This window comes from Saccopteryx bilineata, chromosome 1 (assembly GCF_036850765.1).
Source record: "Saccopteryx bilineata isolate mSacBil1 chromosome 1, mSacBil1_pri_phased_curated, whole genome shotgun sequence".
NCBI classification, from domain to species: domain Eukaryota; kingdom Metazoa; phylum Chordata; class Mammalia; order Chiroptera; family Emballonuridae; genus Saccopteryx; species Saccopteryx bilineata.
This window is the reverse complement of record NC_089490.1, coordinates 365,525,839-365,538,096: the sequence shown is the minus strand read 5'-3', so window position 1 is coordinate 365,538,096 and position 12,258 is coordinate 365,525,839. Positions and strand designations below refer to the sequence as shown.

Genomic DNA, 12,258 nt, shown 5'->3' with positions numbered 1-12,258 from the left:
TTATAAAATTTTGCTTATGGATTTTGAGTTCACAATCCTTTCCATAAGAAATAAAAGGGGTCATCTAGTGCATAGAGCCACTTACAGAGAGTAGCAAATCTGTACCAAGTAGTCATCAATTTCAATGTGCTGAATATATTAGATTTTTATTTGTACATAAAAGATCTGGTAAGGATACATTTCTGGACAATGGAACTTTATTGATACTCCCCAAGCGCTACAGAATGGGGAACAGTGTCCATTTTATTTTATTTTATTTTAATTTTTATTCATTTTAGAGAGGAGAGGGAGAGACAGAGAGAGAAGGGGGGAGGAGCTGGAAGCATCAACTCCCATATGTGCCTTGACCAGGCAAGTCCAGGGTTTCGAACTGGCGACCTCAGCATTTCCAGGTCGACGCTTTATCCACTGCGCCACCACAGGTCAGGCGTGTCCATTTATTTTAAAAGTGTACTGTATTTACTGTTAGATTTGTCCCTCCCTCCCCCATCCCCTTTAAGGGTCAGAAAGCTCCAAACTACTAGAAGGCTTATTAGGAGTAACTTAGGACTCAGACACTGATTAACTGCATAGATCTTATACTTAGGTTCCATCCTTGGTCTCAAACTCAAAACTGTATCATAATGAGGACTACGCAGTTTTTGTTTCTATGCATGCTGCCTGTATTAGCAGCAGTCAGTGCTGAAAGAAGCATCAGGCAACTTCTTGGCTATACAGGTGAGGGAGACATTTGAACCAAAAGGTAAGCAAGAGGAGCTATCCCAGTCTCGTTTGTCCCTCCCTTTTCCTTGGCATATAAAGCATGCCAAGGAGAAGGCCTGGATCTTAATCTTCACTGCAATTCAGGGCTGGATGGGTTGGTAAGGTAAACTCTCAACTTCTTTTTTATCATTTTGTAAAATGAGGCTCTTACCCAGTTTAGGTTATTGTGAGGATTAAAATAATACACTGCTCACAAAAATTAGGGGATCAGGGAATGTGCAGATACTCTAGTACAGGGGCCATCAATCTTTTTATAAAAATCGCACACTTTTGCAATGCTGGTCAACTTGGTCCCTACCGCCCACTAGTGGGCATTCCAGCTTTCATGGTGGGCCAATAGCGGCGCCGTTTGGTTGCTCTGCTATTGCCCACCATGAAAGCTGCAATGCCCACTTGCTAGGGACTAGGTTGACCAGCACTGCGAAAGTGGGCGGTTTTTATAAAAAGTTTGAGGACCCCTGCTCAAACTTTCAGCCTTTTGTATAGTACATTTTCAACAATGAAATAAAAGTTGGCTTTGCATCTCATTTGCATAATTGAGCAACTTTCTTTGACTTATCATTTGCTTTTCTGATGTTTAATCAAATGTTTTATCTGTTCGTATTCATTTTGAAATATACCCTAATTTTTATGAGCAATTAATATAATTTAGTATTTAGCACTCTATAAAAATGACATCCTTTCCCCCACATGGTGCACGCCTTGGGTTCTTAATAATAACTGCGAAGGACAAAGAGAAATATCCCCAAAGAATATACTTAAAGTTGCTGCAATCTCTAGCCCTTTAGGATGTGAGGGCGATCTGGCTGCGACATCTGTCACCCCATTGATCGCCAGGGTTGATTCGGCTGATCTGGCTGGCTAGGCGGGTGTCCCCTTCCTCCCTCACCACTCCATGTGCGCCCCTCCCAAAGCTGCGCTCTTGGTCAAAGAGGACGACCTTCCCCACTAGAGGAGAGGACTGTTCTTCGGTCAAGGGTATACGAGTAGCTGCGCTCCGCTGCTAGAACCTCCAAACAAGTCTCAAGCTCTAGCCCTTTAACATTAAGTTTTCAACCCTGAACCCAGGAAAAAGACATTACTTGGGGACTGGGTCTAAAGAGCTCTTGAGAATTTCTAGCCTCAAGGATACTGAATAGAGGACAAACTGAAATGAGTATTTTAGTCTTAAGGGACTATGAAACAGAGGGGACCCATTCACTACCACCCACTCTGACTTCCTCCCCACCCTCTGTCTTCCTGTTTCGAGCTAACACAGTACCAAGTCTTCCTCTTAAAAAGTGCGGGAACTTTTTACATAAAGTGGGACAAAAATAATGTGCAATTACTTTATGCGAAAACAACAACAGGAACTGTACAGCTGGTCAGGTGAGCTTCAGAGCTGCATTGGTTCACCAGGGTCATCGCTGCTTATTTCCAGTGGGGTCTGAAGGGGAAAAAAGTATGTCAGGTGAGTCATGCTTAGTGTCTTCTGGGTGTGGGCTGAGGTAACTGCCCTCCTGGCCAAGGGCAGGCAGGGGTGGCTGTGTCCAATTCTGTCACCTAAGGCCACCAATCTCAATTGCCAGAGGGGCTCACTATGGGAGCTGACAAGAAGCAGAGAAAGGACACATACCCAAGGTCCAACAGGAGGAGAGAGCACAGGGACATATGCCCCCGGTACCATTTCAGACCAGAGCTGACTTGAGGCAGAGCTAAGTGTGGGTTGTTGGTGTGCTGATCTAAGAAATGGTATTAAAGACTGTATGTACAAAATGTCCCATGAAACAAGACTACATCATCCATGGCAGAGAGCTGATCTAAAAAATGGTATTAAAGACTATGTACAAAATGTCCCATGAAACAAGACTACGTCATCCATGGCAGAGAGCTGATCTAAAAAATGGTATTAAAGACTGTATGTACAAAATGTCCCATGAAACAAGACTACATCATCCATGTCAGAGAGTTTGGACCCTGGGCCTGAGAAATCTCTATCTCTACACCTCCAGTTTACTTGAAAGAAACTGAAAAAGAACAGAAACTCTTAGGAAAACATGTATAAAAGATCACATGAAAGACAGAGGGAACTCTCCCAACTGTAAGTAGAAAGTCAATAATTATAATAAGTGGGTAAGCTGCATAACTTTTTAATAAAGAAAAGGTTATTTGTTTCTAGTTACTAGAGGTGCTTAGTTAATTTATTGGGGAATAGATTTCAAAGTAGGGAGAGAGAAGAAAGTTGAAGACACACTTACCCCTCCTGGGGGATACTTATATCCCTTCCACATCGTTCCTGCAATGAGAAGCATCCATAAGACAACAATCATTGTGGGCTTTTGGCTTAGCTGGTGGTATGTGCAGGGGCAAATGGATGGTTCTGAAGGGGGTGTTCTATTCCCTGAGTCCTGGGAACTGGGCTGTCTTCATTCAAGGCGTGATGGTGAATGGCCCAGCATAACAGCTCCTGGCTGAGGAGATTTGTGGTCTGAATTGAAATGCACTGCCATGGCCATTTTGGGGGGCAGAGCTCAGATACCAATTGTGACATCAGCTCTTGGGACCTTGGGGACCAGTCAGAGTGAGTAACTGTGGGACGGTTGGCCAGGATGCCAAGGGTGTTGAGGCTAAAGAATCCTTAGGAGAAGGGCCCTATTTTCTGGTGACTCTATGTGGTTAGGATCTAGCTGTCATCAGATTTTTAATAACTCATCACCTACAAAATTTTTACTATTGGCTTTATGCAATCAAATGCAAAAAAAAAAAAAATCCTATGTGAAACACAAAATAAAAAATACCCTGGATTAACTGGAAGGAGTAAGTAGCTAGGTATGCTATGAGCAATTATTTTAAATACAACTGTTAGACTATTGAAAGAAGAAAAATCTTACATTTTGTGAAATAACACAGTAAAACCTTCACGCAAGGTAAGCCTCCTCACAACTCCCCTCCGAACAAAAGAAAAGAAAGATGGAATATGCTCATTTTATAGCTGGATAAACTGAGGCGTGGGACAGTTTCAGTGGTTTGGTCAGGAACACGGTGGCAGTGGCTCAGCTAACCAAGTGCCAGGCCCTCCCTCCACTTCCCACCCCCACACAGGGCTGATTATGTTGTGCCAGTACACCCCCAGGAATTCTGGGGCGGATGGAGGAAAAAAAGAACCACCATCATGTCCTGCTCTTAGTGTATCTGGGGCTGGCACTTGCTACCCCTGCCTTCCAGAGTAGCTTCCCAGAAAACCTGCTCCTGCAGTCAGTACACTACTAAGACTCATTAAGTTTCATTAACGATGGGAACATCTCTGAAAAAACATGGCTGAATGAGAGATGGGGTGGGATATGAGAAACCCAGGAGATGGCTTTCAAAAAGGACATTGTTATTAATGTTTGCTCTAGGCAGGCTGGCCTAGTGGAATAAATGTGAGGCATTAAGCGCAGAGATCTATGCTTACATCCCAGCTTCACAAACAAGTTGGTCTGTGTAGCCTCAGGTAAACAGGTGAGGTCATTGCAACAAGTAAATCTTTGTTGACTGGTTCATGATTTTGCTTAGTTGTTAAGTTAGCGTTTACCAAATGCTAATTGTCAAGCTTTGCATTAAATGCTTTACATGAATTCCCAAATGTAATCCTCATAAAAATAATAAGATACTGAGATAGCTCCATTACACAAATGCAGAAACTGAACTTCAGAGAGATGAAACTTTCCCAAATCACATAGCCAGTAAGTTAGTTGCAAAGTTAGAACTAGAACCTAAATTCATATTTTCAGTTTCAGGATCTGCCAAAAGGGGGCATTAAAAATGCTGGTCCAATTTATTACAGAGTTTGTGAGGAGGAAATAAGTTATTAGATGAGAACAGTTGCTGAAAAGAATACCTTTCTTTGGGTTCGATTCCCGGCCAGGGCACACAGGAGAAGTGCCCATTTGCTTCTCCACCCCTCCGCCGCGCCTTCCTCTCTGTCTCTCTCTTCCCCTCCCGCAGCCAAGGCTCCATTGGAGCAAAGATGGCCCGGGCGCTGGGGATGGCTCTGTGACCTCTGCCTCAGGCAGTAGAGTGGCTCTGGTTGCAACATGGCGACGCCCAGGATGGGCAGAGCATCGCCCCCTGGTGGGCGTGCCGGGTGGATCCCGGTCGGGCGCACGCGGGAGTCTGTCTGACTGTCTCTCCCTGTTTCCAGCTTCAGAAAAATGAAAAAAAAAAAAAAAAAAAAGAATACCTTTCTTTTCTTTTTTACAGAGATGGAGAGAGTCAGAGAGAGGGACAGACAGGAACAGAGAGAGATGAGAAGCATCAATTATCAGTTTTTCGTTGTGATACCTTAGTTGTTCATTGATTGCTTTCTTATATGTGCCTTGACAGCAGACCGAGTGGGCCTTCAGCAGACTGAGTAACCCCTTGCTCAAGCCAGCGACCTTGGGTCCAAGCTGGTGAGCTTTGCTCAAACCAGATGAGCCCGCGCTCAAGCTGGCGACCTTGGGGTCTTGAACCTGGATCCTCTACATCGCAGTCCGACCCTCCATCCACTGTGCCACCACCTGGTCAGGCAAGAATACTTTTCTTTTCAAAACAAACCAGTGTTGTTATTAACAAATTTTTGAACCTTGGTCTGCTGTTCCCAGCAATGCTCCTCAAATTCTCTTTTCCTGCCATCTGCCTCCAATCATTTCCCCTTCTACAGTTTATTATATTTTCCAGAGAAATAGAAACTCTCCACTGAAATTTCAGGGTGCTATCAAGTTCTCTGGAGATGGAGGAAGTCAGCCCAACAGACCCGTTCACCACTCACAGTTGTAGATCTTCATCCAAAGCCTGGCTGCTCTGTCGTGTCTTGCTCTCTTGAACAGGCCACCTCTCTTTCCACCGTCGAGTTGGAGGCTGAGTAAGAAAGAAATTTAAAGGCAGATGTGGCTCTACTCATTGGTCCAGTAGGTAACTGTCTCTGTATGGGACTGTATAGGATGCTGAACAAACCCCCCTCAAGGCCCACCTTCCCTCTCCTGAACAGCAACCACTGATCAACTTGGTCTGAAATCCAGAAGTCGGGCACCATCTCCAGCAGACCCCTTATAAATTCCATAATGCTTTGCAATAAGTGACATTATAAACCTAAGGGAAGGGGAAACTTAAAGATTCCCCAGTAGAATGGGAAGGAGCCTGGGAAACTGACTTTGTTTCCGTTGCATCCTGACCTCTAATTAGTGGTGAGACCTCAACTATCTTTCCAATTTGTTCAGAAACCCCAGCTGGGAGGGTCAGCCAGAGCCAGGACTGACTACCAGGGATTTATAGGCCAGGTCATTACTTACCGTGAACTCTGGAAACGTGCCCATGTAACATGCAAGGCCAACAAAAAGCATCCAGCCAAGCACGATCATGATAAAACAATTCCTACGACACAATTGCACAGTGAAAGATTCCTCACCAAGATCTTAGTAAAGGAGTATGCTCATGAAACCCTCAGTTCATAGAGGTCTTGCATGTCAGTTTCAGTCCTTGTTTCCAAAGGATCGCAACTCCCTAGTGAGGTTGGACTCTAGTAGGGCATTGTGACATCATTGGTCACATGACTCATACTCACAACAGGTCAGATCAACTCATTCCTCCGTTCAAAACCATCTAGTTGCTTCCTCTTTCAGAGTAAAAGCTTAACAAAGAAAAAAGCCCCTAACATTGGAACTGGTCTGACCCAGCTAGGTCTCAGTGTTGTTAGCTAAGCTGTGATTCTCCTGTGGATATAACAATCTCAAAGAAAACCAACATCAGATGGGTCATTCAAACCATGGCAAAATGAGACGAAACAAGGCCACGTCATAATTTTGTTTAAGCAGACAAAAGCAAAGTCACTGTACAAGCCAAAAATACCGAACATCCTGTTCTCTCTGCTAATACAAGTGCTCGCTGCTTCTTTACCAATCACAGGTCTAGTTTGCCTATCTTACAGATATTTAAGATACCCAATCAAAGAATTGTCCTTTCTGACAGCACCCAATCCAAAGTGAAGCTTTGCTTCCTTAAACCCTCCCCCAAGTCACCCAAAACCTACAACCTATAGAACAGGTTCTCTTCACCACTCTTGCAGATCTGTCTCAGTAGTCCTCTACAGAGTCTGCTCCCTCAATGCAAAGAGTAATCAACCCAACTTGTTTGTCGGTGTGTGCCTACTGGTCTCTGGGTGAAGAGCACTGATAAGCCAGTCACAACTGTCTACAACAGGGGTCCCCAAACTTTTTACACAGGGGGCCAGTTCACTGTCCCTCAGACTGTTGGAGGGCCAGACTATTAAAAAAAAACTATGAACAAATCCCTATGCATACTGCACATATCTTATTTTAAAGTAAAAAAACAAAACAGGAACAAATACAATATTTAAAATAAAGAACAAGTAAATTTAAATCAACATGCCCTGGCCGGTTGGCTCAGCGGTAGAGCGTCAGCCTGGTGTGCGGAGGACCCAGGTTCGATTCCCAGCCAGGGCACATAGGAGAAGCGCCCATTTGCTTCTCCACCCCGCCCCCTCCTTCCTCTCTGTCTCTCTCTTCCCCTCCTGCAGCCAAGGCTCCGTTGGAGCAAAGATAGCCCGGGCGCTGGGGATGGCTCCTTGGCCTCTGCCCCAGGCTCTAGAGTGGCTCTGGTCACGGCATAGCGACGCCCCAGAGGGGCAGAGCATCGCCCCCTGGTGGGCAGAGCGTAGCCCCTGGTGGGCGTGCCGGGTGGATCCCGGTCGGGCGCATGCGGGAGTCTGTCTGACTGTCTCTCCCTATTTCCAGCTTCAGAAAAATACAAAAAAAAAAAAAAAAAATTTAAATCAACAAACTGACCAGTATTTCAATGGGAACTATGCTCCTCTCACTGACCACCAATGAAAGAGGTGCCTCTTCTGAAAGTGCGGTGGGGGCCGGATAAATGGCTTCAGGGGGCCGCATGCGGCCTGCTGGGCCGTAGTTTGGGGACCCCTGGTCTACAAAATGCCCACAATGGTTCTCAGACCTTATCATGCATTAGAATCACCCAGCTTCTTGAAACAGATTGCTTGACCCCATCTCCAGAGTTTCTGATTTTGTATGTCTGAGGAGGGGGTCTTAACATCTGTATTTTTAACAAGTTCCAGGTGATGCTGAGGCTCTAAGCCTGGGGTCCGCACTGGAAGAATCACTGCCTTAAACCATCTGTGGCTCCTTCTTATTTCTCTGATTTGGCCTACTTCTGCTCCTCACCTCTTACTTCATTCTACTCCAGCCATACTGGCCTCGCTGTTTGGAGCCTCCCCAAGCTCATGTCTGTCTTGGGACTTTGCTTTGAATACCCTTCATATGAAATGCTTACTGTTTCATTTTTCAAGGGGACATACCCTGATCTCCTTAACCTGCCTTTTCTTTTTTTTTTTTTCTTTCTGAATCTGGAAACGGGGAGAGACAGTCAGACAGACTCCCGCATGCGCCCGACGGGGATCCACCCAGCACGCCCACCAGGGGCGACGCTCTGCCCACCAGGGGGCGATGCTCTGCCCCTCTGGGGCGTCGCTCTGCCGCGACCAGAGCCACTCTAGCGCCTGGGGCAGAGGCCAAGGAGCCATCCCCAGTGCCCGGGCCATCTTTGCTCCAATGGAGGCTTGGCTGCGGGAGGGGAAGAGAGAGACAGAGAGGAAGGGGGGGGTGGGGGGGTGGAGAAGCAAATGGGCGCTTCTCCTATGTGCCCTGGCTGGGAATCGAACCCGGGTCCCCCGCACGCCAGGCCGACGCTCCACCGCTGAGCCAACCGGCCAGGGCCTCCTTAACCTGCCTTTTAAAGATTTATTCCCGTAACCCTTAATCACTTTCTTTCAAGCATGCAGTCTAATTTACTTACTATATTTGTTTTGCTCTCCTCCTACTAATAAAAGAATGACAGCATTATCACAGTTAATATTTTTGCTTATTTTGCTCAATTTTGTATCAGACCTAGAAAAATATCTAGCAAATTGTCAATGCTCAACAAAAGTATGTTGAATAAATAGGCCCTGGCCGGTTGGCTCAGCGGTAGAGCGTCGGCCTGGCGTGCGGGAGTCCCGGGTTCGATTCCCGGCCAGGGCACACAGGAGAAGCGCCCATCTGCTTCTCCACCCCTCCCCCTCTCCTTCCTCTCTGTCTCTTTCCTCCCCTCCCGCAGCCGAGGCTCCATTGGAGCAAGGATGGCCCGGGAGCTGGGGATGGCTCCTTGGCCTCTGCCCCAGCCGTTAGAGTGGCTCTGGTCGCGACAGAGCGACGCCCCGGAGGGGCAGAGCCTCGCCCCCTGGTGGGCAGAGCGTCGCCCCCTGGTGGGCGTGCCGGGTGGATCCCGGTGGGGCGCATGCGGGAGTCTGTCTGACTATCCCCGTTTCTAGTTTCAGAAAAATACAAAAAGAAAAAAAAAAAAAAAGTCTGTTGAATAAATAAATGCTCTTTCCAGTCTTTCACCATCTTCTCCTAATTGAGCCACAGCATTCCTGCCTTTGGGTCTTCCTAATAACACAATCACCCTACTGCCAGTCCCACCTCTTGACAGTCAAAACATCCAGTTCCTGAGAGTTTTTAGGCCCAAATGCTCAAGGCAGGAACACAAAGCAGGTAACTCATAAGTCAAGGAGACAAAACAAAGCATATCCTTGCCTTCCTTCTCCAGATGACCTTATCCATCAATCTACCTTCTCTCTTGTTTTCAGTCTTTCTCTCACCTGGCTTTTTCCTCTATCACCAAAGGTTATGCACCACCACCACCCCCCGCCCCCCGCCAAAAAAAGACAACCCTTCCCCTGATGCTGCATTATCCTCACAAGGCTATCCCTGTCTCCCACTTCTCCACCAACATTCATGCTGGCTCCTTTTCATCTCCCTGAAAATTTTAAGTTTCGTTACCTCTTTCTTCCTATATCCAACTACAATATGATCTTCTTCGATACTCCGCTAGATTTAACACATCCTTCTAGAAACTCTCTTCTAGAACAGAGAGAGCTGCTTCTACTTCCCTTACTGCTTCTCCTCTGGCCCTTTCTATTCCTCTCTTCACAGATGTCCCTAAATTCCTTTTCAGCAAGCTGGAGCGTAGCTCCCTTGGCGCCAACGCGTCTCCGATGGCGCTCAGGATTCTCACTGGGGCGACGACCCCACTTCCGGCGGAGAGGTAGCGGAGTCTGGGGCGTTGAAGGCAGGTAGACTTTCGAGTTCGGGAAGGGGCGGGGCCGTGGACCTCGGGAGGTTTGGTCCTCGGCGGCCGCCGTCCAGAAGCCGGTGCGCAGGAAGGGCCAGGGGCTGGGGTCGTGAAACCTGACTCGGGAACCTGGCTGGCGATGGAGTTCGACTGTGAGGGTCTGCGACGGCTGCTTGGCAAGGTGCGGGCAGCCCGCCACGCCGGGTCTGGGGTCCCGGGGTTTCGGGAGCGTTGCCACCGCTGGCTGGGCTGCCTCCCTACGGCGTGTCTCCGGCTCATCACGGGGCGTGGAGCTGAGGGGTGCTGGCCTGCAGTCGGCTGCGGGGAATGACCCGGTGGAAGCCCCCGGCCTTTCCCTCCTAAGGCCACGGCCGGACTCAACAGCATTCCCAGATCCCCCAACCTCCACCCGGAGTGAGACGTGTTTACGCCTCCAGCTTCTCTTGGTCTCAAATAGCTTCCAGCACTCGTCTGTCCCTTGAACCACTCCCTTCGCTCTCTGCTGAAATGTCCTGTCCCATTTGTTCACGACTGGCAATGCTCGTCTTTTGTCAGACCCGACTCGGTTGTCACTCCCTGGAGGGAATAATCACTCCCTTCTCTCTTCTGGCTTTCAGAAATATCGATGACCACGTCGTGGAGTAATTATTTATTTACAGACCTTACTCATACTTCTGAACTCTTTGACGCCCGAGACGGTGCTTTACCTAGCCCTGTGCCTGACAACAGCGGAGGTCTAAATAACTGCTGGGAAGGAAGGACCTGAGTAGGTTTAGGAATGAAGACAGGGCTTGAAGGCCCAGAGGAGATCCTCTTAATGTTGGAAGTTTGAGTGGGAGGGCTGACCCAGAAGTCTGACCTGCAGTTCTGGGGCATGACTAGCGCCAGTTTCAGGGTTAGTCCAGATTCCAATTTCCCAGGGGTGTATAGTCAGGCAACCCCCCTTTTCTGCACTTTTCTAGTCAAGTGATTCTTAATGTTTCTTAAGACTTCTCCCATGGTTTCCCCCGAAAACCATCCGTTTATGCCATTTTTTTTTTTTATTATGTCTTTTTCGTTGGGGCAGTTTGTACACCTATGCGCGATTTTAAAGACTCATAGTTGAAATTTATATGTATAAGCAACTGGAATTGTTTTGTTTACTCTGACAGGTATAGATCTTGTAGGAGGAGAAGTATTGGTGTGCTTCGAGTTACACTCTATCTTCTCTTTAGACAAAACATGAGAAATTTTAAAAACCATTCTATCAAGTTTTTAAATGAGCGAACATGATGTATTATTGTTCAGTGGGAAGAATTGTTTAAATTGATAAAAGATAAAAACCTAATAATTTTGGTGCAAATGGAAGGAAGGAAAAAGATGAGAAAGAGAGAGTGGTTTTCTCAAAATTTTCAGTGCCTAACAAAGTCTGGCACATAGGTGCTTAATATTTGTTGGATATGTAAATTAAGGAAACCAGTTTTGCTAATATTTCTGAAATTTCTTAGCCCTTGTACTAGGCAAATAATAACAATATCTAGAAATAATTTTAGTGCTAAAAAATCTATGAAATGAACAACACGTTAAAAACAACTCTATATAGGATGTGAAAACTTTTATTGAAAATAAAAACATATAAGTATTTCAATCTTAATAAATATTCATGGATATGAAGAAGTCAGCTCTCTCCAAATTGATTTATAGAGTTCCAACTGAAATTCTAACAGGTTATTTTGGGAACTTTTCAAGTTGATTCTAAAATTTATTGGGAAGGGCTGAAGACCAAAGATAATCTTGACATTCTTAAAGAGTACATGTGGGGATTTGTTCTACGCAATGTCAAGATTGGTAGTTAAGATTTTGTGTGGTATTGGTATAGGATAGACAAATTACTGAAGAACAAGGCTAGAGGGCTTAGAAGCATATTCACACGTTTGGAAATGCAGTACAAAACAAAAGAGGCACTGCAGATAACTACGGAAAGGAGAACACAGAGACAAATGATTATCCATATGGGAAAAAAAGTAAATCCCTACCTTTTACCAAACTTAAAAATTTCCTGTGGATTAAAGATTTAAATATAGACCCTGGCTGGTTGGCTTAGTAGTAGGATGTGGGCCTGGCATGTGAAGTCCCAAGTTCGATTCTTGTCAGGGCACACAGGAGAAGCGACCATCTTCTCCACCCCTTCCACTCCCCTCTCTCTTTCTGTCTCTCTCTTTCTCTCTCTGTCTTTGCCTCTCTCCCGCTCCCGCAGCCAGTTGATTGGTTCGAGCAAGTTGGCCCGGGTGCTGAGGATGGCTCCATGGCCTCACTTTAGGTGCTAAAATAGCTCAGTTACCAAGCAATGGAGCAGTGGCCCCAGATGAC

The 12,258-nt window shown here is 46.4% G+C and overlaps 2 protein-coding genes across 5 annotated transcripts in view; one reads left to right on the top strand and one right to left on the bottom strand.

Annotated features, from left to right (window-relative positions):
• Nucleotides 1–1,619: 1,619 nt before the first annotated feature.
• On the bottom strand, nucleotides 1,620–9,936 carry MISFA (mitochondrial sheath formation associated). Its single transcript, XM_066251097.1, has 5 exons — nucleotides 9,618–9,936; nucleotides 6,054–6,135; nucleotides 5,534–5,622; nucleotides 3,000–3,037; nucleotides 1,620–2,188 (listed from the first exon to the last, which is right to left on the bottom strand). The coding sequence occupies exons 2-4, from the start codon at nucleotides 6,120–6,122 to the stop codon at nucleotides 3,016–3,018; spliced, it is 180 nt and encodes a 59-aa protein (XP_066107194.1). The 5' UTR covers nucleotides 6,123–6,135; nucleotides 9,618–9,936; the 3' UTR covers nucleotides 1,620–2,188; nucleotides 3,000–3,015.
• A 5-nt stretch (nucleotides 9,937–9,941) lies between these two features.
• UEVLD (UEV and lactate/malate dehyrogenase domains) overlaps nucleotides 9,942–12,258 on the top strand; it is a 47,793-nt gene continuing 45,476 nt past the window's right edge. For 3 of the 4 annotated variants that reach the window (XR_010728093.1, XM_066251088.1, XM_066251087.1), the window contains exon 1: nucleotides 9,942–10,090. Coding sequence is in view for 2 of the 4 variants with exons in the window: in XM_066251088.1 (XP_066107185.1) it covers nucleotides 10,049–10,090 (42 nt within the window). In the remaining 2 variants the exon portion in view is untranslated. The remainder of the gene's footprint in view (nucleotides 10,091–12,258) is intronic. The other variant, XM_066251089.1, reaches the window with a different exon arrangement.

Bases quoted from the DNA above. Each gene is read 5' to 3' on its own strand.
- MISFA (XM_066251097.1), bottom strand. From the start codon at position 6,122: ATGATCGTGCTTGGCTGGATGCTTTTTGTTGGCCTTGCATGTTACATG. The intron at 5,623-6,053 runs GTAAGTAATGAC...TTTCTTACTCAG, and splicing joins GCACGTTTCCAGAGTTCACG to CCTCCAACTCGACGGTGGAA. The intron at 3,038-5,533 runs GTGAGTGGTGAA...TTCTCATTGCAG, and splicing joins TTGGATGAAGATCTACAACT to GAACGATGTGGAAGGGATAT.